This window comes from Rhyacophila brunnea, unplaced genomic scaffold (assembly GCF_057557595.1).
Source record: "Rhyacophila brunnea isolate RB1 unplaced genomic scaffold, BYU_Rbru_1.0 scaffold_2, whole genome shotgun sequence".
In the NCBI taxonomy this organism is placed as follows: domain Eukaryota; kingdom Metazoa; phylum Arthropoda; class Insecta; order Trichoptera; family Rhyacophilidae; genus Rhyacophila; species Rhyacophila brunnea.
This window is the reverse complement of record NW_028232859.1, coordinates 14,917,623-14,942,923: the sequence shown is the minus strand read 5'-3', so window position 1 is coordinate 14,942,923 and position 25,301 is coordinate 14,917,623. Positions and strand designations below refer to the sequence as shown.

The 25,301-nt window shown below is 34.2% G+C and overlaps 3 protein-coding genes across 6 annotated transcripts in view; 1 reads left to right on the top strand and 2 right to left on the bottom strand.

Moving 5' to 3' along the window:
- On the bottom strand, positions 1-3,800 carry Mvd (mevalonate diphosphate decarboxylase). The gene has a single exon (XM_085947301.1). The coding sequence runs from the start codon at positions 3,394-3,396 to the stop codon at positions 2,218-2,220; it is 1,179 nt and encodes a 392-aa protein (XP_085803427.1). The 5' UTR covers positions 3,397-3,800; the 3' UTR covers positions 1-2,217.
- Positions 3,801-3,993: 193 nt separating this feature from the next.
- Positions 3,994-13,047, top strand: Surf6 (Surfeit locus protein 6). Its single transcript, XM_085946822.1, has 4 exons — positions 3,994-4,190; positions 5,801-6,187; positions 9,085-9,293; positions 12,804-13,047. The coding sequence occupies exons 1-4, from the start codon at positions 4,067-4,069 to the stop codon at positions 12,972-12,974; spliced, it is 891 nt and encodes a 296-aa protein (XP_085802948.1). The 5' UTR covers positions 3,994-4,066; the 3' UTR covers positions 12,975-13,047.
- A 6,032-nt stretch (positions 13,048-19,079) lies between these two features.
- sws (patatin like phospholipase domain containing sws) overlaps positions 19,080-25,301 on the bottom strand; it is a 75,403-nt gene continuing 69,181 nt past the window's right edge. For 2 of the 4 annotated variants that reach the window (XM_085946375.1, XM_085946372.1), the window contains exons 24-27: positions 23,781-23,992; positions 23,489-23,700; positions 23,256-23,400; positions 19,080-21,337 (exon numbers count right to left, since the gene is read on the bottom strand). In XM_085946375.1, coding sequence (XP_085802501.1) covers positions 21,233-21,337; positions 23,256-23,400; positions 23,489-23,700; positions 23,781-23,992 — 674 coding nt within the window. In that variant the 3' untranslated portion in view covers positions 19,080-21,232. Of the gene's footprint in view, positions 21,338-22,367; positions 22,493-23,255; positions 23,401-23,488; positions 23,701-23,780; positions 23,993-24,867; positions 24,985-25,301 lie in introns of all 4 variants that reach the window. The other 2 variants (XM_085946373.1, XM_085946374.1) reach the window with 2 other exon arrangements.

Here is a 25,301-nt window from a genome sequence, read left to right as displayed (position 1 = left end):
TTAGTATAAAAGTATTTTATTTATAGATAATACTGGCATGCATAACAATTTATTAAATTTATAATCCATATTATTATTTCATAAGATTTCGTGCTTACAGTATAAATACTACATAATATTTTCGTTTGAGCTCAAATTTACGATGCTTATATTTTTACCAATTTTGTTTATGACGAAAACGTAATAAATGCATTAATTTGCTATTTGGAATAGATATAAATTCTCCAATCTCATTTATGTAACACTGTTGGTTGGGCCAATTATGGCGTCCCTAATACAAGATAAATGTCTTACCCACCTGACACCATTATCCTTGCCAGGCCTACTATTAACAGGCTGTCATTCTGCAACCGTGTGCATGTAAACACCTATAATCTGTAAAACATTAAGACATCATTTATATGCAGTGGTTTTGACCGTCAATTTCCTCGCACAGGGGGGGGGGAGTGACTCAATACACAATATTGCGTCCCAGCCCCCCCCAGCATCCGGATCATTTCATCATATTACAGTCCACTAAAAAGCGCTGCCAACTGTGTTACAAAAGAAAATCCACATTTTGACATTTATATATAGAAAAATGTAAAAAGATCTTATTTAAATAGGTAAGTAAAGTACATTATGTATTATGAGGTCGATGTGTTTATTACAAAATGTTGAATTATATCAGAAATGTCAATGATTTGTGTAAAATTTTATGTATCATGCATTATTTCATTTAGATTTTAATTTTATTAATTGGGAAGCAATCTAATTGCAAAATTGAAAATATTGATACATAATAAAAGAGTCATTAAATATTGATATTTGATTTCGCATCTGTGAGTAACATTATTTGCTATAAAAGAGCAGTTTAAAATTTGATATTGATTGAAGGAAATAGTTGTTGAAGCATTCGATTCTATCATGGTGATTGGGTATTGGCGCATAATTAGTTTTTTCAAACAGCCTATGACGCCCCGAGTATTGGTCACACACTTTGAATATCACTGCATTGAAGGATAAAAGTACAATATATTTCATGGTAGGTACTTAAAATAATAAAACAATGTTATGATAATGAAAAGTATTATTAAATTTGAAAATCTTATACCCTACAAACATCCCTTACCCTGTTATAATTTCTTACTAGTGTCATTTTTCAGATAACATTTAAGTTATTAATTTATTATATTCAAGAAAAGAAATTAAAATTAAATTTTAATTAAGTAATATAAAATTTAAATGAAAAATTTAAAAGGGCTAAGTCCATTTTTATTTCATGTAATAATCATTGATTTATGAACAATTTTTTTTTATTCAATGAATAATTCACAAGATTTAAAAATGTAACATTATTTTATTGAACATACATAATTTGAAAATACTTTTGAGAAATACATAACCATTAGAAACTCTTTCTGAAAAACATGACACCCAGCAGGATTCGAACCGGTGCCTATCTGGATTTGCGCCCATGTGCACTGACTACTATGCTATACGTGTCTTATCTAACTGCGACAAAGTTCACTAATAATTTTTACAATACTCAATAAGTGCTAATACTTCGATACAAACCTACTCTAGATAGTGGCCGAAAGCAGTCTTGTGTACAGAATAGATGCACTGAAGTGGTTTCTAAATTATGTATGTCTAATAATTGATTGTATTATGTAGTAAAATGCGCACTACATAGTAATTGATTCTGTTCTTTCTTTAAAATTGGACTTAGCCACTTTAGAAAATGTGTATCATATATATGTAAAATATGGACTATTATAATAGAAGATACCCTGAATAGCCTATAATAAAAAACTAAAAATAATAGAACCCTCGAAAAATCACTACAGATTATACATGCCACAATTGATGGGAAGGTAAAGGGTCAGAGGCAAAACCTCCACTTGAGGGAGGCAAATTTTTTTGGACACATTAATTACTTTAATGGCCCAAAACCTATTATGATGTGTATCTGTGGTACCCACTATAAACGCCAGTGTCCATTGATAACTCCCTACCTACTAGAAGTCGCTTGTCTGCCCATGGAAGTGGGGTTTATGTAGCAGCGTGGACTTACTGAGTAATTCACTCGCCAAGAGACTCTTGTCAAATGGTAGTGGCAAGCTGGCGAGTGGAATTTTCGAGGGTTGTTTTAAAAATAAACTATATAAACCCTCTGATTAAATATTTTACTTATAAATGGTGTAAGATGTAAAAAAATATTGATCAATATCAACGTCATGAAAATTTAGGAGTTCCTGCCTCATCCAGCAAATGAGCATTTACATCTAATAATTGTTTAGGCCCATCTCCGACTTTTGTGTGAATCAAATATTTGAGAGAATTTACTTCTCGAGGTTCAATAGTAAGAAGACTTTTTAGATTATCAGGTAATGATTTAGGATCTACAGGAATACCCTTGATATATTCCACACCGTTATTTCCATTCGTGGGAAATATGTGATTGATCAAAGTGAGAGCTTTTGGTACTTCGTCTTCAAGCATGTAGAGGCAACCGTTTGGTCCAGCATCGAATGTATATGCGATTTTATTACAACCGGCTGCATTATTATAAGCATGCACCATATCTACCACAGAATGAGAGATATCGTTCATATAAACACATGGAGGAAATGTATCTAGGCATATCGAATGGCATTGATTACTATCTTTCATAGTAATTTCAGCAAATTTTTCAAAGTCTTTGTTCTTGATTGCTTCTTTGATGGATTCGATTCGTTCCGGAACACATTTTTGAATTCGTAATTTGAGCAGATCAGATGTTGCCACACTGTCGCGCATCCCATTGGTCGAGCTAGTTTTCTTTTTTTTATCGCTCACGACGAGGATCAGAATTCTCATCGCAGGCCAGTGATCGGAGGGGACGATTTGGGTGGCTATCGAATCTCCGCCGTCCTTTTTGATTCCGGCATGCCATTGCACAAAACCTCCGTACACACTTCTACACGCGCTTCCAGATCCCAATCTTGCAATGGTGCTAATATCACCGTCGACTTTGAAGAGTTTGGCTAGTGTGGCGACTAGACAGGCGTAACCCGCCGCCGACGAAGCCAACCCGGCGGCGGTCGGGAAGTTATTCTCAGAACAAATGTGCAAGTTCCACGAGAGCAATTCAGAATTCGCTGTTCCTTGTTGAACGGCACGTTTTCTAATCTCCTTCAAACAATTCAACAGCCTGGGATTCTGAAATGATTCTTCTTTTCCATTCAACCACAACTTACTCTCCTTCAACGTGGCACTTGCGAATACAGTGGTTTTCGCATGCATTATATCGGTGGATAATGTCGCACTCAGCGAGTCGTTGAGCGGTATTATAAGGGATTCATCTCGCTTCCCCCAATATTTTATCACGGCGATGTTAACTGGTGCAATACAAGTTATTAAACTCATTTTCATCAATTCGCAAACCAAAACAAACTTCACAATTCTGACTTCTGACAGTTACCGCCAACAATGCACAGACAATAATGATAAAAATTCGAATTACGAACGGGGCGTAGACTTTAGTGGTGAGCAGACTGACAATAATTATTATTCATAGGTCATAGGTCAGGTAAACTCTTTACAAAATGAAAACAGCTCATTTATTTTAAGCACAAAGCAGAAATATAATATTAGATTTCGATAAACTGAAATTAAGTAACCGCTCTGAGATTAACTGTGTATTGGTATTAATATAAAATTTGGGTGGATACAGAGAAAATGATCAATACCCAAAGAAATAGCTTTGTCAAAACCGTACTTTGTTATATTCGAAACCTTTAGAAAAAAACCAAGAGTTTAACATTCAAATTGATTTTGTTATAAGCCATACTAAACGCGATTTTTGCATGAAACCAAAGAGATTGAAAGACCAATCTCTTTGCATGAAACGAATATGATTATTTGAGGCATTTCTTGGTTATTTATTAAAATTTATTGGGGAAATTATTTTTAAATTTAGGCAATCATAAAACGACCGTTGTCTTTGGTATATTTTGACATAATAACTTCACGTGCGCTTTGTGATTTTTGTATAGTTGGCTCGTTGACTTGCAATTGGATTTAAATAAAAACGTATACAAATATGCAATTAAAAATGGAAGAAAAGAAGAAAAGAAAGTTTAACAAACAAGACATACGCACTCGATTAGAAAAAGAGAGTAAATTCATCGGAAATCTAATGTCGTTAATATCCATTCCATGTCATGGTGAGTTTACATCTTGCTAACCTAGAAAACTTTTTAGTGTGGGCATTTTTATATTATGTATTTAAAAATTGATCTTGATAATATTAACTTTCCAGCATATAAGGTATTATTTAGTTGTTATTATTATCATTATTTAGTATCGATTGGAAAGTGATGTTGAGATTTTAAGGCAACATGAAAGATTTGTAAATAATAAATAATGATACATTATATTAATTATGTAAGCATAGTATGTTTCTACTGCGGTGAAGTAGAGCCATAGTTTTATCTCTATTGCCTTGAGTCTGACAAATTAAAATCCCGCTTTTGGCAATTATCGTATCATTTTTCTTTCTATGCCTGTTTGATCCTGACTCCAGAACATGGCCCCCACAATCTAAAGCGGACCCTCAGACAAGTATGTTTGGTGCCCCCCCTACCTATCGCTAAGGTTAAGGGTAGTGTGTTCACCTACAGCAGTGTTTCCTAAATGATATTCCACGGATTATAGGCCACAGGATTCCACAGAAATTAAGGCCATTCTGTGAATTTTTAATGATTTTTTGTATTTTTAAATAAATCCATTTGATATATTGAGTTGTCGACACTCAGCATCATATTATAAAACACTGATCTCAACCACTTTTTGTGATAGTCAAGAAGTACATAACATGCGACCCATCGCCGCATTTGATAAATAGCCATTTTTATTACTCCAGAAAAACTAAAAATAATTAAAATAAAATTTTACATTTATTATATATATTTTATTATTTAATTTTTATACGGATTTATATATTTTATATTTATACGGATTAAGTATCATTAATTATATCAATCATAATATCGAATGGAAATGCATCACAGCCATATATTTTTAAATGATAATATGCCAGAAGTGAAATAGCACCGCGGGCGAGTGGTTTTTACTATTGAAGCAAATTTGTAGTGTGCGTTTATCTCGCATAACTGGTCGACCGGCCACACCTGGCCCCCCCCTAAGCCTGAGCCCCCAGAATAGTTAGCTCCAGAGCATAGACCTGTGGCAGCACCGATGACAATGGATAATAACCATTCTTTTAAAAAATTAATCCACAAATGCATGATATTATAATATAATCTGTAACGGAGTGAAAATTGTACAATAAGGTGTGTTTATTTATTATAGACCTCGCCGAATATAATATGTGCATATTCAAGGTTATATTGTTCCACTATGTGTAGTACCTATTACAACCCTTAAATAAAATAAGTGTTTTTTTTTCATTTCATTCGATTTTTGAAATAGGATATAATATTATATTGCGGTTGGTACATAATATGTTATAGTTTATTAATCCTTTCGCCGCGGACAGCACAGCTGTTGTGTCCTCCCATTCGATTGTATTTACACATTTATACTGTAGAATAACTTAAAATAATAATAATTACAGTATTACATAATACTGTTTTAATAATATTTCTTTGTTTCTAAATGTCATGTTGTGAACGTCTTAAACTTATAATTTGTAATATCCACAATATGTAAAATAAATTGAAATTGAATAACTAGCATGTTATTTAAATGTGGTAATTAAGTAGTAATTAAATGCTATGCGGTGAAAAGGTTAATTACATCTTGTTTATTTCAGATGATGAGTTACAAGACGACGTCTATGTTGGCAGCAAAATTCCCACAAGAGAAGAGGCAAAGTCAATACACAGAGCTAAAACATTTCAAGAGTTGAGCAACAGGCTTAAAAAATTGCAAGGCACAAAAGACTTCAGTGTGAAAAATAAATTGCTGAAAAAAAGTCTCGCTAGGCGGTTGAAGAAAAAAACGAAAAAGGAAGAACGGAATTCTAAGAAGAAACAGTCAAAAATCAAAAAAGGAGTCGATGGAGGACCCAAGATTGTCAGAGATACGCCTGAAGCACCCGTCAAGAAAGAAGTGGTAAAGCCAACCAAACCCGTGTTCAATAGTCAAGGCAAAATGGTGTTCTCCAAATTCGACTTCTCACAATCGGGTGTTCCAGAAGGTACGATAATATATATTATTTTTATTTTATCTCTTTCATCCATTTCAACTTTCAAGTACAGTCGAACTTGGTTATTACAAGGAAGATGGAACCAACTGAATTTGCTCATTATAATATAAGCATTAGTCGTTATATCATAATATAACATTTTTCGCGCCACATTCTATTTAAGCATAGAACATAAAAAATCTAAAAACCATCGTAAAAATCCCCGAAACAAGCATGGCATTCATAAACTACAAAAGAAGTTTATTGAATGAGCCGCCGGCGCTGGTCTGACTTCACAAAGCATGGATGTTTTACATGCAATTTCAATCATATGTGTGGATACTTTTCAATATTGTCGGCGAAAACACCAACTAGGTATTTAGACACTTAACTAGTGTCATAAACGTAATCCGATCCCTGCGGCATACCTAATTCTACTCCGCGTGGTCATATGATTTGCTATATTTATCAAAATCAGTGTTATATACCCTATTTTTTTATAACGCCATTATCATCATCAACCTGGATCAATCCACTGCTAGATGAAGGCCTCTCTAAGTTGATTGTAATGCTGTCGGTCATATGAATTGCTTTATTAACAGTTCTTTCAATATGAATGTCCCGCACCAGGTAACGTTTATTGTTTTTACGAGAATGATGTGATCAAAAAGTACGTTTTAGTTTAAATTTGATTTTTTAATATTATTTATAGCTGCAAGCAGTTGTTTTTGTTATAGACAATGAAAAAATACAATGTTTAAATTTATCTTTTACACGGCTAACCTTCTTCTTTTACCTAAATGGAACACGTTCACGGAACATGTTATATTGGATAGAAATTTATGATAATCACATTTAGGTATTGCATTATATTCGAATGTTTTGAGATGTATAATTTATCATATTAAATACAGGTGCTTTAACAGAAGATTTTAATACCTACAATTAATAGATTGTATCAAAATGTCAGTGGTAGTTAGCAATAGGTGATTACCACCTATTCTACTAGGCCTACCAGCCCGCGATGGTGTTGAACGACATTCTGAAGGCTGTAATACCATTTGGCCGGATTCCCGATTAGCTGAATGACTATGCATACGACCCTAAATTTACATTGGCAGTAACGACTTGCAAATCGTTCAAGTGACTAATCAGCGTCAGTCAAATGTCAAACTGTTTGAGGTGAGTGAAAGTCCATCCCAAAGGAAAAACTACCGCGCCATCAACGCATATGTACTTTTTAGATTTACTTCACAATTATATTAAAATCCACTACCAAACGTCAGGACGCCAAGCTGTCTGCAAGACACCAGCTGGCTCTGCTAATATGTTAGTATTAATTGAGCAAAATTTTTGTATTGGTCTGGCATTTAAATTAATTGCAGACTTAAATATTACGTATTTATTTTTCAATGAGGTACTTGCTCTTGTTTTAGAAAATATTTTTGAATTCTTGATTGTGACTATCGGTGAGAAACATTGCTCACAGAGATATCTGGTGGTAAATGGTAGAAGAGTTTTTACTGTATTCAGAGATATTTTGTGGCGCACCGTTTGAGAAACTCTGCTTTACAGGAATACAGCGTCACTTTCTTACACTAGTTATAATTAAATGAGAATATAAATTTAAGAATTCGTCCATCAATCATGCTAAATAATCTAGATCAGACTTTCTCAAAGTGGGCGATAACACCCCCTTGTGGGCGCTGGAGGCTTTCAGGGGGCAGTAGAAGGCTCAAAGAAAATAAGGGGGCGTTAAGGAAATCTAGAGGGGTGACGGCATATAAATTCTATTTATAAAAATCTGACGGAATCTGGACACGACACTACTTGAGATGCGATTTACTACTCGAATGCTTGGAATCCTGTATAGACGGTTAAATTAGAGTCGCTTACACATGTAATAATGTGGAACAGCTTTATATTTCATGTACATAGTTCATGGTTAAAGCCGCGTTGACACGGTCCAAGTACGATCCGAGTAGACTTGGATAGGAATAATTAGTATGAAGATGTCTCATCCAAGTGACAGCTTCATACGATTTATTCCTATCCAAGTGACAGCTCCATACTATTTATTCCTATCCAAGTTAACTTGGATGAGTAGGACGCGGTCCAAGTAGCTTGGATAGGAATAATTAGTATGAAGATGTCACATACAAGTGCACTTGGATAGGAATAAATAGTATGAAGCTGTCACTTGGATGAGACATCTTCATACTCATTAGTCCTATCCAAGTCTACTTGGATCGAGTGCCATCCAAATGACAGCTTCATACTATTTATTCCTATCCAAGTTAACTTGGATGAGTAGGACGCGGTCCAAGTAGCTTGAATAGGAATAATTGGTATGAAGATGTCTCATACGAGTGCACTTGGATGGCACTCGGTCCAAGTGTACTTGGATCGTACTTGGACTGTGTCAACACGGCTTTAGGTAACTAAATAAAATTGAGATGCGATTTTAGGCTTGAATACTTGGAGACCCGTATAGACGAAAAAACTAGTGTCGTTTGCGCATGCACTAGTCTCGTTCCCGCTTTTCATTACATGAATCTGAATCTCCAGAAGTTGACCAAAATGGCGTTTTGGAGTTAAAATTAAGGTTTTAGTTTAAAAAAATATGGGGGGCACTAGACTTTTTTTAAATCTCAAAATCCGCCCTCATCTCACCGCCCGGTGATGCGAAATAAGTTTAAAAAGTATTAAAAAAAAAAGTGGTTTTACATACTACTGTGTAATCAATTGACAATAATTGTGACTGTTCTATATTTTATAATATATTGTGACAAAATATTCTGGAACCAACTACATTTACCTTACCTTTCATCAAGTCATATAGTATTGTTGACTGTTTATTGTTCATTTTACCTTAATATTGGCAATCTCACATATTTTATTAATTCTAGATAAGAGGAAAGGTGAACGCGATCCGAAGAGGATTCTGGAGAACTTGCAGAAGCAGAAAGAAACTGTGAAGGAATTGCGTGAGGCCGGGGAGAAAGATAAGGCTAATGTTATGATGGAGAAAATTTCATGGAAAAATGCTTTGGCCAAAGCTGAAGGACAAAAGATTAAAGACGATCCCATCTTACTCAAAAAGACAGTGAAGAAAATGGTAAGATTCTAGTATTTTTACAATATATCGTCGTTGCACAAAAAAAACCTCCGATGTGCAAAAATCTTGTTTTGAGATAAAGACAAAAAACAGTTTTAAAAAATCAAGAGAATGATTTTTAATTTAATAGTACTGCATTTTTTTGGAGTAATATTAATTACACTATTTCAGTTGTTAAAATGATCGATAATGTTTATCAGTTTTACAATCAAAGAAATAACATGTTTATACTTTCACATAGGAGGTAAGTGTTACACAATTTTGGCACATTGGAGATATTTATTATGCGTTGTCATTGTTGTTTTGAGATAAAGACAAAAGACAGTTTTAAAAAATCATTTTGAATTTAATAGTACTGCAGTTTATCGGAGTAATATTAATTACACTCTATCAGTTGTTAAAATGATCGATAATGTTCATCAGTTTTACAATAAAAGAAATAACATGTTTACACTGTCACATAGGAGGTAAGTGTTGCACAGTTTTGGCACATTGGAGATATTTATTATGCGTTGTCATCCTTGTACAACACTTTATACCATAACTTTATAAGAAGAATCAATGAGAAAATTGAAAAAAGCCATACTATTATTTAAATTGTATTATTAGATTATCCTTATTTATTCAATAATTTGGAAAGGCTCATTGTTAGCGGAAATATCGAGGGTCGACACGGGAGAGGAAAGTCGCCAACAAGATGGTCCGACCAAGTGTAGGACACTACGCGGCTTTCAATACCTTCAACTATGCAAAGCGCAGGGATCGCTGAAGAGATGTTACTAGGACATTTCCAAAGAGTCACGATCTTAAACAATGAGGGATACGAAAACGAAGAATGTGCTACCTATTCAAAAGTATTGCTCTCGTTGCTAAAATTGAATAGATACTAAAAGAAAAATTGAAAATGTGAATTTGAATATTAAAAGAAAAAATCTAATATTAACGGAATACTGGAAGTTATCTATTGTTTCTTAACTGGCTTATATTTTAGAGTGTCATAAAAGATGCGATAGTTTCTATCAATTACATCCTTCAACTCTTGAAGGTGCTTATATTTTGATTCAGATATGGATAGAGGCTCAGTATACAATGCAGGTGACTCAACAATTATTGGACATAATTTGCGTCTTTGAGTTAAAGTTTGCCACTCTTCAGAGTAATTGAGTTTAAATAAAATATCTCCACTCGGTAGATATTTTAAGCCACGAATGTCAACAACTGCTGGATCACCAACTTTCATTACTGGGCGAAGTGAAGGTAGATTTGTTTTTAAATCGTCATATTTTTTGAAACAATCGTAATGTGTAGAATTTACTTTGTATGGCTGACTAGGCCGAGCTAAATGCATTCTCGCAATGTAAACGGAAGGTGAGAAAATTGGCGGCTTAAAATAATGTTCTAAAGTTGAATGCACAGCGTCTGCCTCAATTATAGTGTGCCCTTTTTCTAGATACAACTGTTCTATCACTTTATTGTGGGATTTTGCGAAATCGCTCAATGCACTCCCAAGAACATTGTTCCTATTTTGATAGTTACAACCATCCGACATCATTACAATTTCTTCGTATTCATTGGACAATTTCCTTAAATAGTCAATAATGCAAGATGTGTATTTGTTACATTACGATCTGCTTCATGCCAAGCATAAAGAATTACATCTGCATCATTTAACTGATAGATGGTAAAGTTGTGAAGTTGAAATATGCGGATTGCAATATGGATGGTTGAAATATGCGAAATATTTGTAATATGCGGATGACGCTAATATCTTCGGACATAGCAAAACACTTTGCAAATCCATGGTGATAAACATTCTTTTGCTGTTGGCACATTCTTTGGCTTCACTTTTGGCAATACGACGTTCTTCTTTTTTCTTTATGTGTAATTCATAATCTTCTTCGTTTACATTGCCGAGCTTAAATCCGAAACATAAATTACACTGGTCTTTTATAGGCCTGTGGATTGAATTTTTTTCTTCATGTAGTATTTTACTAAAAATATTTCGATTAACGGCGTCAAGATTATTCTCCAAACACCATTCTTTATATATATGTTATGCATATGCAGAATGGATATAAATTTTGTGGCTGGGTACTAAAGGTATTAGATTGAGCCATTTCCTGACGTCCTTGAGTTTATCTTGTCGATGTCCCTTGGTAAATGATACTTCATATACACTGCTTAGAGTACTGTTTTCTATATAGTTATTTGGAAGACGTATTATATCATTATGTTTTGTCCATCGTTTATAAATATCTTCTTTTATGCCAAGTGTGTTAAAGAAAAAAATCTTAAAAGGAAAGAAATATCTCCGCAAAGTAAAGAATATTTACTTTTAGGTGTGGTCATAATACGACCACAACGGCCCACAAGCCTTCTTCACGGTATATCTTTTGTTTTTTACCTTTCTACAACTTTCTGTCCGGTATACGATTTTCCGAGAAGTCTTTTCGTTTGGTTTTTTTTTACTTTTAATGTCCAAATTAAGCATTAAAACAAAAAGAAGGACGACGAAATTGATGAATAATACATGTAAATCATAAAAATAACTTACTTCAAAGTATCTTACTGCAAAGTATCTAGAATAACAGCTTATTTATATCACGAATAACACACATTTAGCAACTGATAGTTTATCGGCGCAATATAAGCGTATAACTCATTAGCTCCGATGTGCCGAGTGCGTGCACAACAATACCTCCAATGTGATAAGTCAGCACATCGGAGATTTATCCACTTTTAAATATGAGACCCATCACATTGGAGGTTTAGTTTTTCGAAAATAACTTTAAACCAAAAAGTGATTGAAAAAGTGATTGAAAAAGTGAACCAAAAATCACATTGGAGGTTCTTGTCAACGATGCAGAAAAAATCGTAGAATATTTTTGCATCAAAAACCAATTTTCGTAAAAATGGCACATTGGAGGTTTTTTTTGTGCAACGACGATATGTAATTGTATGTCTTCTATGGACAAAAATAGCTAATCCAAATATATTGATATTGGTGAACTGGCCAAGTTATGCAGTGTAGTCTCCTACCAGTCTTTCCGCATCAGTCTATGCCCACCAGAGGTGTTGAAGAAATCCTTCTTCTATACAGATGGAGCCTGAATACATGAAAGTGAAGCAAAAAACTACTCTAGCTACTAACTTTCATACAAAATCTAGAGAGTTTTGAGCTTACTTATTCTTTGTTGCCTAGGAAAATAGCACCTATGACAAACTGAAACTTGACACCGTGATTTTGATAAGGAAACCACGGACGGCTCTATGCAGTAGAAGAAGGGTTCCTTCAACATCTTTGATCCCTGCTAAATTTTTTCTTGTCATATAGTTTAGTGATTGTTTTCACGTATTGCGACACATCAGTGACTCGGGACACAATGATTGACATTGATTGCATTAATGACTAATATTGTTTAAATTAAAAAAGGGTTGAACAACCATTGTTTCAAAAGTTGACTTCCTTACTTTTGAATATAATACTGATGTTATGTATGACTGTTTCAGGAACAAAAAAAGAAGCAAAGCTCCAAGAAATGGGACAGCAGACTCGAGGGTGTCCAAAAAGCTAAGGATGACAAGCAAAAGAAACGGGAAACTAATATTCAGAAGAGGAAACAAGACATGAAGAAGAAAGTCATAAAAAAAGCTACAAAGAAAGGTAGAATGATTCCATGATAACAATAAATGCCTGAGTTTGTAATCTGTATATATATATAATTATCAATAAAAAAACAATGAAACACTAAGAAAACAAGCATGTTTTACTACCCACTTCCAAAAACTGCATCTTTGTTATCTTTGAAAATTTGTTATAAACAAAACAGAGCTTAATAATATGAAAGTGAAGCTGAACTTCATGCGCCATGTTCAACAATGGTAATAATGGTTACTTGCCGCGTGAGCCAACTTTGCAGGAGTGTTATGGCTGCCGCTTTCAAAATGAGAAATATTGTAACCGTTATATGGTATATATGGTTTTATTAACACTATCACCGGCCTTCTGCGCGCTCTTAAGCAGAGATAGCAGGCCGTGATAAGGTCAAGGCCAAAGCGGGGGTGGGAGACAGAAACGCACGGTGTATGGTGTCGAGGCTGGTATATTTTATGGCGTTGATACAGGGTATTGTCGTTGGCGGTCGGTTGGTAATTGGCGCTTTGGCGGGCTGCAAACGTGGTGTCGCGGCTGGGCTGCTGATTGATGCTTGGCATCCGAGGCGAGAGTCAGTGCTTGCGGCGTGGCGATGCAGTCTTTTTGGCGGGAAATGCTGGCTGGGCTGCAGACGCTTGTGGCTCCGCGTCCGAGGCGAGAGAAGAGATCCTGGCTGGTCGACGTCTGATACGAGAGAAAGCTTTTCGCGCGCGTCCCACTGTCAGATTGCCGGCATTAACGCGCTCTCTGTTTTACCGACGAATTGACTAGTGGCGGTGCGAGCGACCGTTTTTGACAGGCCGCGTCTGTGTTTTGGCGGGAGCGCTGACGAATTTGAATTTACGATTCTTTGAGGCGGGCTTCGCACGGCCGAGGGTTGCGAGAACCGCGAAGAGTGGACGTAGGCTGAGGGGTATGGGATGGTTCGGTCCGTCCTTTGAGGTGGTCTCCTGTGGGAGACTTCCATATGGTATCAACACAACACTGTTTGCAAGAATACTCTTTTATCGTATTACTATATTCTGTGTGATCATGAAATGCTTATTATAAACATACCGCATAGGTGTGAAGTTCCGTAGTTTTGACAGAAAATATGATGCAGTTAAAGCGACGCCGAGCGAGAGAAAACGATGCAATAAATTTCATGTTAGAGCAGTCAAAAATAATAATGGTAACAATATTTAAATTTACCTTCTGTAATTTGTGCGCAGTAGAAGAAGTCGCAATCAACGCTATTTCATGGTTAAGTTTTACTATACTTTTTTCATACAGTCTACAAATTATTCTTGTTTAGTTTTCAAAGATAATCCGCATTCTTTATTCTTGACATTCATTCGCTACCTGGGCCCATAATTCTACATACAGTAACATTCTCAGTAATCCACCGCTCGATTATCCAACAACTGCTATAATCCACCGTTATTTTTACTAGTTGAAAGCACAAAATCAAGCTCTATAATTTGCCGGTATTCGATTGTTAAATTCAGTAGTCCGCCGCTTACAAGTATACAACGCAGATGAGACGGGTTCGGAAACTTCTCCTTCGTTAAACGTACGTTCATCGCGAAGAAAGTAATGTACCAGGGAGGAAAGTGCCCAAGGACCGCATCACAATTATGGCTTGCTCCAATGCAAACGGGACACACAAAATGAAGCTTTTGGTCGTAGGGAAAGCCAGGAATCGTGAGCCATTCAAGAATATCTGCCTCACTGAACAACTGGTTGTGTCAACTGATTTACTGTTTAATATTTAGTTAATAAACTTAGTTTATAAATATGTATAATTTAGTAAATACTTAATTTGATTATAAATAAAACCGTAATCTGCTAGTACAAATTTCTCAAAAAAACTATTTTTACGAAATACCTACCAGTTTTAATTTTTGCCATATTATTTTGTATGTATGCATTAATGCGCTGTTTTCACTAATTGGACACTTGTCTGGTTTTTGGGGTGGTGGGTTACTGAGAGAGTACTGTATATAAATTAATTTTCAGTGTTTTACTGCCATTGTATGGAAACCGAAATTTTGGGATGATGTCGAATATTATAAATTAACTAGCTGACCCGGCAAACGTTGTTCTGCCATATAAATTATTTCTAGTGAATATTTTGGTTGTTAAATAAAAAATAACAAATGTATCGTGTGTGGGGATGGGATCTATGACAGAAAGAGGAATGGAGCGCTGTAGACGATGACCTCCGATAAAAACAAAAAAACACCAACCATTCATTTTCTCAATTCAAAATGAGTAATGATGTTCATAATGAATGAATTACCTGTGATAGGATCTCGTTGTTTAATGTTTATGAATATCCGCCTTGTCCCTTCCAGAAAATTAACGGATATTGGAGAGCGTCGTATGAACGGCGTGTGTCGGCGATGAACTCCAGATTATTGTTTCTTCTTCGAATCACGATTTCTTGCGTCGATGTGCGGTCGCCAACCATGATTCCAGCAATGTCGTTAACAACAGGTGCATTGAGTCGACGCACGTGCTCTCCAGCTGGTGTTTTATCAGGATTGATGACAATAGCGTGATTGTCACTTTGCAAATCGTGCATGTGTACTTTGAAGAATTTCAATAATTCATTGTGCTCATTCAATAGGGCGTCAAGTTCGCCGACGATGCGCTTGGCATTAGGCGAATTGAGATTATTGTAGCCGCAACGTGCATCCACACGATTGATGTCCTCACCGCCCATGAAGTAGATTTGTAAACATTTATGTGGTTCGTTTGGCATTGGCAGCAATGAGCCTACATTGCGGTATATTTGGCCTTTGATTTTGAACGTAGAATGGAATTGTTGACCATTGCCACACTTTTGTGAACTATTTCTGTTGCTCCGAACGAAGTCATTTGGAAGCATGAATTGAATGTGCGAATGGACTTCAGGAACAGGTTTGAATCTGGAAAAGTGCCGATAAGCAAGCCGTTCAATGGTTCTGGTGGTATCTCAATTTCTGGTAGTTGCACTTTTCCTGATGCGCAACACATCCCGGCTGACTATGTTTGAATTTGAGCGCATGACAATGGGGACATTCTTTGTCCATAGCACCAATCAGCACTTTTGGATGAGCGGAATGTTCAATATCTGGCTCGTACTCGAATGCGAGACGAAGGAACGAAGCGGATGTAAATGCTCAATGTACTTGTTGGCGTTGTCAGTCATTTGCTCCGCGTGTATCAACTACGAACCGGCGCGCTTGGCTCCGTTCCAATTGTCGTTGTTGATTTCGTTCAGCTCGTGCCTCTTATGATTGAGATGCACGCAATTGCGACATGCTCACACGCACGTTTTTGTTATCTTGTTGGATTTGTTCGTCTGTTCTACTATTTCGCATGTTTGTTGCTTTATTCGTTCGACGGCCCAAATGGCCCCCCTTGCGTCTTGCTGGCATTGTGCACTGTAATACACGCACACAAAAATAGATAAATTAAAATAAATCGTACAAAATTTTGCACGCACTGCGTTGTGATATGCCGAATGAAATGTCAAAATGACGCGACGCTTCTCTTGAATTCTTCTCGGACGTAGCGCCATCTGTCATTCAACAACATAATTAATTTCGTTCTGTTTGAAATACGAACGACGGTTAAATTTGTTCATACAAAAATAATAAAATCGCGATTAAAAATGGGAGCGTGGGGGTAGGAGGGTGAAAATTTGGGGTTATAAGTATTTTTTGATGCCAAATAATAAAATACAAAAAAAAAATTTCAAAAAAATAAAAGTAAAATTTTTTCTGGATAGAGATACCCTAATCATCTAGCGGTATGAAATATACTTGTTGACCTATTCTCATATCTAACAAATATACATAAAAATCGGTCGAGCCATTTCGGAGGAGTGCGACCACAAACATCGTGACACGAGATTTTTATATATATAGAGATATCATAATGGAGAGTTAAAGTTTCGCTACGTGAAATATGTAGTATTTCACCATGAAAATACCACAACATAAATCAGTTGACAGTTGTAATGCAGTAGTTAATTTATTTTCCAAGATGACAATATATTAAACATAGCATTGAAAGAACGTACTTACACAAGGTTAATAACATAGTAAGGTATAATATGCATTTCATTCCCAGTCAGTAGGACTGATATTTTATGACTGATACTTTTATTTCAATAGCGATATTGATTTTGCGATTTTTATTTTAGAAATAAATCCCTCACAGATGAGCATAATTTCACACTGATACTGATAAACCCAGTATTGATAGTTTCTTTCAATGACAGCCCACGGCCCTACCAGTCGGGTTGTAGTTGATATTTCTAGAATTGAAAATCACTGTATCAGTTTGTGATCGAGTTAGATTTTTTTTCTGGTCTTTGAAAATAATCCTATGAAAGACTTCACGAAGGCTCAATTTTTAGGTGGAAATAAAAATATGATGTCAAGTTTATATATTATTGAAAAATGCATTTTTAAAATAAGATTGTTTATATCGTCTATGTAAGTTCAATACCGCCGAAGAACCATTTGTCAAAATGTTTAGGAGGGACAAAAAACCTTGTGATTTCGTCAATAAAAAATAAATTTAAATGCAGTTTATTGTGTCTTCCTGTTTTATATTAGAAAATATATTTTTACTATCGTATGCGTCTGTGGCCATATATTTCCATAGGATTATTTTGTAAATCAGTTGGACCTTACGCGGTATTGCCACAACTCTCCGCTCGTCCGCGCTGTATTGGATCTAGGAACATACGCGGCTTGCTTGCTTCTTTAGTATGGATAATTCATGCGAAGTATTGATTTTAACCGAGTGCAAGTTAGTCTATTGGTCAATTTCAAAATTTGAATGCACCAATCAATGCGGCTTGTGCCGTTCAACCGAGATCGCCAAAAATACGTATTTTGAACATATTGGCTCATACGCGGTATTGAACTCACATAGACGATATGTATTGTCAATTGATAAAGTCAAAATATTTACATACTGTCTAACTATTTTTTTTAAATTGTTAATCAGATTTAGAGGTTTTTTAAAAGTATTCAGCCATGGTAAAAAAGGGTATGGAGAAAGAATACACATAAAAATGTTTCATTTATTTATTTTTATGAATATTGACAACAAATTTGTATAAAACATCACAATTTCTATAAAAAAAACGCTGTCATCAGCTATAATTATTCACTTATAAATGGAAAGTGTAAAAAGCAATTCTTTAAGGATTATAGCCATTGAAAAAATATATGGGTTTTTATTGATTATTTCTTCTACATCCCAGAAATGTGGACATATGTATAATAATGGATAAGAATTTATTTACAAAATTTCAGTGCTCGATTTTAGGCTTATATATTTGTGATTGGGAAAAGATTTAAATTTTATTACTATGATTAAACGTCATAAATAATATTATGTAAAACTAATTTTAGAGATCTTATATTATAATAATGGTCATGAATTGAATCATATTCCTGCAGGCATTCATATTTTATACTACCATTTCCTGTATTTTTGGTTACAAACTGACAACATATTATTGTTACTGACTGACATAATATTAAAACTTTGAGATAATAAATACTCACTACAAATTAATTCGAAAATTGAATGCATTTACTAAATAAGCAAAATGTGAGTGGATACAAGTCAACTCACTTACATCATTGGTATTGGGAAAAAAGGGACATCTTTCCAGATCCATTAATAATGAAACTGTTCAATTTTAACGATAGAAAAAAACAAAGTTTTGTGGTAACTGTGTTTGAAATTCAAAATATATATATTTAGGCCAAATATCTAAAACAGTATTTTTCAACATTTTTATTAAAGCGGGACACTTCACCCTCTGTTAAACGCCTAATGGCATGCCAAGTATCAACATAATAATTAGTCACACCGTTCCAAGCTCTCTATAAACAAAATATAACTCACATTGGTAGACCAGCTAGCAGGCTGCGTGTCCACACCCAGCGGAGTACAATGAGTATGACATACAAAATTGTCCATTGAGAAAATGACCAAAAGAAGCAAAATTTCATTAGATGTATTGTTCACAATTTCTCGGTTGTACTCATCGTAACATTGCATTATAAATATATTTACCAATACTAATTTATACGTGAATGCTTTAGAATATGTTAAGTCTTTTGTTGTTTCAAGCATAATAATGGATTTAGAATATTTTAACAAATAGTATCTGCACCTCGATTATCTGGATTCATTTTTGATCACCACCGGTTTCGTATGATTATATGATAAAGGTAAAATTTAAAACATATAATTAATAAATGGAAGTACAATACTACCCTGCTATGGTAAAGAAACAGTGTTTTTGATTTTAGTGAAATGAGAACCCCAGTTTTAACTGTCTTTTTACCTTTAAATTTTGTTATTTTTCGATTATCCATATTATTTTCATTCCTAATTAGTTCGGATAATCGACGTTTTGCTGTATCAGTATGTGTACGGGACATGTTTGGTCGACCGTATTGATAAGTTTCATAAACCTAAACCGCTTTTGAAGTGTACAGCTGAAAGATGAATTAAGATCAAATTTGATTGAAGAATAATCGGGCTGCAGGAAGGGTTAAGATAGGTAATGTCATAATTTTAAATTCTATTTATGTACATTAGAAATCAGAACCGAGTAAAGATATCCCTCATTACTATTATATAGTTCTCAAGTAACTATGGTGCGCGAGAACAGAGATCAATATTTTGAAAATTAACAAACACTAACCAACTAACATATTATTATCGTAAATTTTTCTATATTTACAAACAACTTTAATTATGTTATTATTTCAAACAATAAAATAATCGGCCGAATCAGCTGGAAAAAGGAGCGTTTAACATACTAAATAAACTGTCGACTTTTAGTTTCATTGAAATTGAAATCATACTGCACAACATGTATAATTAAAACATTCAATAATCACTAAAATAAACAATCTCATAATAATTAATCACCAATCTTTATATAATCCATATCAAATACAGTATTTACAAAAATTAAAATGGCATACTATCCTGGACATGACTACATATTTATTTATGAAAAATTCGCGATTCAAGTACTTATTTCATATCATGATTCAAATTAAATACCTAAATGTACCTAATAAGTCTTTGAAATCTGTACTAGTATTGAGAAAGCCAACAGCCGTTAGCCATTGGACATATAATATAATGACTTTATCAATTTTATTGCATTCACGTCGACACAGAATAATTATACATCTCAGCCATTATCGGCAACCCGGTTACATAGTGAATAATTTTGAGTTTTTAATAAATTTATCAAAATATAGACTAGCTTCACCATTTGGGATTAGTTACAAAATGTCTAAAAATAAATATTATACATACACATTAGATTCAAGTTATAAAATAGTAAAACAAAAGGCAAATGGAATTGCATGATTATATTTTTCAGCGAATATATAATAAGTACTTAGATAAATATGAGTTGTAGAGAAAGTTAATTTACATGAAACAGTTTCGTCCACAAAACTAGACAACAAAATAAAACAACGATAGAAGGCCGATGTAATAAAATAAACGATGGCATGATTTTATAACTATTCTTAAAATCCTATTTAGCCCTATTTAAATAATTGTTAATTTATCATTATGTAGTAGGTTTAGTTTTAATAAATATCACTATGTATTACAAATATTAAAATATCATACGTGTTTCAATACTGTATAAATAATAATATTATACATATTACTATTGTCAATTCTACTTTCAATAGAAAAGAAGAATTTTTTATTGAGCTTGCCAATCATACATATTCGGCTGCTAGTCTAAATGCCTATAATGTATAATGATATTACCGTCGCTGAAGGAGAATCTCCCGTTAATGAAAATAGTGAAGTAGGTATGTAACAATACAAATGAAAATAATTGCTAATTTTAACACTTGAGAAATGTGTTTGAAAATGACACAATGTCAATGTCTGGTAACATGTATTACATTTGGCATTACCCACTCGCTGACCGCGAGTAACGCTTAACGATTACTCTTAAGAAACTAAAAATACTCGCCATTTCATTATGAGCATCTTATTTATATGGCAACAGTTTTACTTCTGAAAATATGTCAAGTTTTCAGGAGTCTATACTTTTTCTTTGTGAATATTTAGGAATATTATATCTTATTTCACACAAGAAAAATGCACAAATCAATATCGTCGACTGCTAACCGGTCTCATGAAATATGCTGAAGAGCGAGTGTCATTCATATATTTCTTAATTCTATCCTATTTTTTCCATAAAAGTATCCAGTCTTCAGGGAAGATGACGCTTTGTTCACCGTTTGTTAATTTTCTTTGGCACGTACATTTCTGTCTCAGAGTCCATTTCGTTTTCGGAGAGTGAAAGTGATCCTCCCATGCGTCTACCGCGATGACTATCCTATACAAACAAAATAAAAGAAATATGCATAATTAACATTTACTATAATATATCATATACAACATACCATACCATCAGAGAATAAAATGAGTTATATCAGCATATTTTAATGTAATGGAAGCAAAAATAAGTCTTTCAAGCAAAACTATCTCGCAGTAGCATTTTAATAATATGTACCAATTAAAAATGGATTTTATCTCTACATAAGACTGTAATCACAGGCGGATTTAACCATTCGAGGTCTCTATTGCAACACCAATTGGGCTCTCCCATAGTAAAAATACACGAAGACTGTCCATTTCATAAACCGATGCAATCAATTTCCTCTGAGTAGGTCTCATTACTTTTCAACACTCATTTTTATTCGTTAAATGACATGAAAAATAGCTTGAACATCGATTTATTGGATTTTTTTCTCTTCTCCAATTCCACAAGTAATGTGTCATTAATAAAAGCCTTTGTTACAGACTGCGTTAATAGTTTTCGCAATATGTTTGTTTCATTTGAAAATGGTTCCAAAGTCTTCAGTATCATGAAGATCGTTTTATGTTTTGTATGTGAAATAATCGATAAACTATGTTAAATACCTGATGCACTCACTGTTCATTAAATTTATATTTTAATTACGCATCTTAAAGACATTGCATTTTTCTTAATAATCAAAAAATCTTTTCATTATTTGACATAAGTTTTGAGAGATGATAATAATTCTACAATCCTTGATGCTGATGTAAGTATCGATAAATCCGCCCCTGACTGTAATAATTATATGATAATAATATTCTACCATGGTAGAGTGTAAAACTAAATTAGGGCATTGATATCTCTGAAATTGTTTATAAATATTAATATTATGTAAAAACAATCATCTTAATCCTTTCCTTGCAAGTCCTTAAATTTTAGAAAGTCGGTTTAGTCAGGAAGAAATGTTAGTTTTGAAGCTGAAAGCGATTTGTAAAAGAAAATGTAAGCAAAATTATTATGGCAAAAAGTTTTCCCAGCACCACCACCATATTAGGAAGAGTCATACATAATGTTTTAAAAAATCCGTAAGCGTTGGTGCAGTCTGTTGGGGATTGAATTCTTTGTCAATCAATAAGTTCCTACTACCAAATCCGTCTCACTGTTCCAGGAACTCTCAAAGCTGGATCCCATCTGACAAACATATTGACAATTAATGGCAAGAAACAAAGTTATGTCAATCCGAGTTGGACATGTCGACAGCTGTTTCGGCCTATGGATTGATAGTTTTGTTTCTCTTCATTGTAATGAATGTGTATAATATGTATAATGTAATGGAGTTCTTTCAAATCAATCAACATGAATAGGGATTTAACAAATTTTTGGTGTAATGAGGTGTGGTATTAGGCATTCAGAGTATGTGCATTGATATTATTGTTTTACAGTTGGCATTTCATGATTGAAGTTATGCAGATTAGTATTTAATTATTATGATTTGGTTTGAAGTCTCTTAATGTTGGTTATTAATAACATAATAACTAATAATAATAACATAATTAAAGAATTACTGGATGAATAGATACTTGCAAAATTTGAATGCTGTAAGTAAGTTTATTGCAATTTTTCAGGCTTTGCTAGTTATGCTTTTACTGGGTGATTTTTGATGTTCCTGATCCGATGTTTCAATGAACTGCGATTCTTCTTCTGCCTTGACCACTTTCGTTTCTCAGTTGAGAGAATATGAAAACCACATGGCACCTCCAAGAATCACTGTCGCTTGCCAGTCTTGTTGCATTTTCCCAGGAAGATGCAAGAAGACGGGTTAGTAAGATGTTAGTTATTAGGGTTATCTCAGGAAAACAAGTAAATACCTCGATGAACATAATTAATTCTACTTCTATACTCGGACTTGATGGAATGGTGTTTTCAGTAAATACAAAATGAAATCGAAACATACATCTAAGGTTCCGGCGCTGGGTTCGGATGCATAGCCTTCATAGTAGATTTCTCTGCCGTCGTCGTCAGATTCGTCGGAGCTGTCGTCAGGCCGGGAACCCGGAGCCACTTGGCAAACCATTTGAGCCAGGTCTGTGAATGTGTACCTGGAAGATGACATCGTCATTATTCCATTACTCCACATATACGTCTTTGTGAAAATAAACATTGTAATCATAAATTAAATTTACTTACTCATTGACATTATGGTGTTGCTGAGGGGCTCTATGTGCTCCGCCGTCCTGTCTCAATACCGGTAAGGCTCCTCGTCGTCTTTGGCCCTCGAAATATCCTCGCCCGTGTTGATATCCAACGTCTTTTATCTCATCAAACGAACCGAATTGGAGAGTTTTATATTTGTCTATGGGCGGGCGGATATATTCACAATAGTCTGACGTTTTTACTTCCTGTTAAAAAAAAAATAAGTTTAGATGTCAGTACATGTTTGGTAAAATAAATACATGAATAAAAATCAATCAGCCATCACCTCGAGTTGCCTGACGCAAGAGACGTAGGCGAGTCTGCTCTGAATATCAGGCAGGTTGGGCACCTTAACAGGCGAAGCGAAAGGATTCCACCTTTTCCAGAGTAGCCACCAACCAGACAGGTCATCTCCATAGTTTGTCAAATCCGTGTCATCCTGTGAACCCACGTCTATTGCGAGAATGTGTCTTGCTCCATACGCACGCATTATGTCAGCTGAGTGGAGATATAATTGTAAATATTATGTTCGTGTGAAAGAAAAACGACCAAGATAAAAATGTTGAATGTTAAGTGATTACAATAATTGAGGAGTTTAAGATTAAATGGGTCTAAGAGCATAGGTTAAACACCTATGCGATTGTAAATTCTACATAACATACAACAGTTCTTAACATTCTGTCAATAAGGTCTAGTTCTTAAATGGGGCATTATTTCTATGCCATGAAAAAATATTGATATTTTATGTTTATTAAAATATAATCCGATGTTGAAAATAAAATATTTATAAATTTTCATACATAAATAGGTATACCTCTGCTAACTGAAAACTGATCATGGCTTATCCCTTAAATCCTGAACTCCTCAATTAGTAATAATTGATCCGGTTTTTATACTCATCTAATTTTTAGTAACAACATAGTCATTGTGTTCATGCTACGACTTGATATTGGAAAAAAGGTAGGTAAGTACCATAGTTTCTTGTTTCTATTGCCATAATATGGTGGAGAAAGTATTGATCAAGAATAATTATAAAATGATCAGCTTAAAAGATCTCGTCTTCCTGAGTCATTAATTTCTGACCGTTGACTTACTTTATAAATATATCTTATACAATATTTCACATAGTTATATAATTTTTGAATATATGTATTTCGCAAGATAATAAATATTTGAAATCATATATAATAATAAGCATTTCACGAATAGAGAATATTCCATAACAAACCTGTAGATTTATATTAAAAATTAGAAGTTCTTAAATAATGATATCATATATTATATTCTATTATGTAGTTTGGGAGACTCCAATAATTATGGGATTTAAAAAAAAAACCATCAAAGTAAGTAATAAATTATGATTAAAATTATACCTGGTACGTTGTTAACGTAACATCCATCCAACAAAAGATGGCCATCATTTGGATCGCACAGTGGCGGGAATATTCCTGCGATGCTCATCGAGGCCCGGCAATATCGCCACAGGTCACCTGATTAACATTAATACTTCTCGCTCGAAAACACATTCATTCTTACACACTCCTTTTCACAGCAAAAAGGACCTTATTTGAAATGAAGTTCATGTGTTTTAAAACTTGTAACAGTGATTTGAAATAGGAATTGTTCAATTTATTTTACTCTATGAAAATAATCACTGAATAGCCTCATAGTTTTTTTATGCAGAAAATTGAATTAGAAAGGTAGGTAATAAAAACTTAAATTTATTAAAAAATATTACAAATTAATTAGCTTCCATTACGGATAGATAGACTTAGATTTGGAAAGTTATTTATACCATATTAAGTTG

What these genes read in the sequence shown, in the direction of transcription:
- Mvd (XM_085947301.1), bottom strand. Translation starts at nt 3,396, where the DNA reads ATGAAAATGAGTTTAATAACTTGTATTGCACCAGTTAACATCGCCGTG.
- Surf6 (XM_085946822.1), top strand. Translation starts at nt 4,067, where the DNA reads ATGCAATTAAAAATGGAAGAAAAGAAGAAAAGAAAGTTTAACAAACAA. An exon ending in AATATCCATTCCATGTCATG is followed by an intron (nt 4,191 to 5,800) that starts GTGAGTTTACAT and finishes TGTTTATTTCAG; the next exon opens with ATGATGAGTTACAAGACGAC. An exon ending in AAAAGACAGTGAAGAAAATG is followed by an intron (nt 9,294 to 12,803) that starts GTAAGATTCTAG and finishes TGACTGTTTCAG; the next exon opens with GAACAAAAAAAGAAGCAAAG.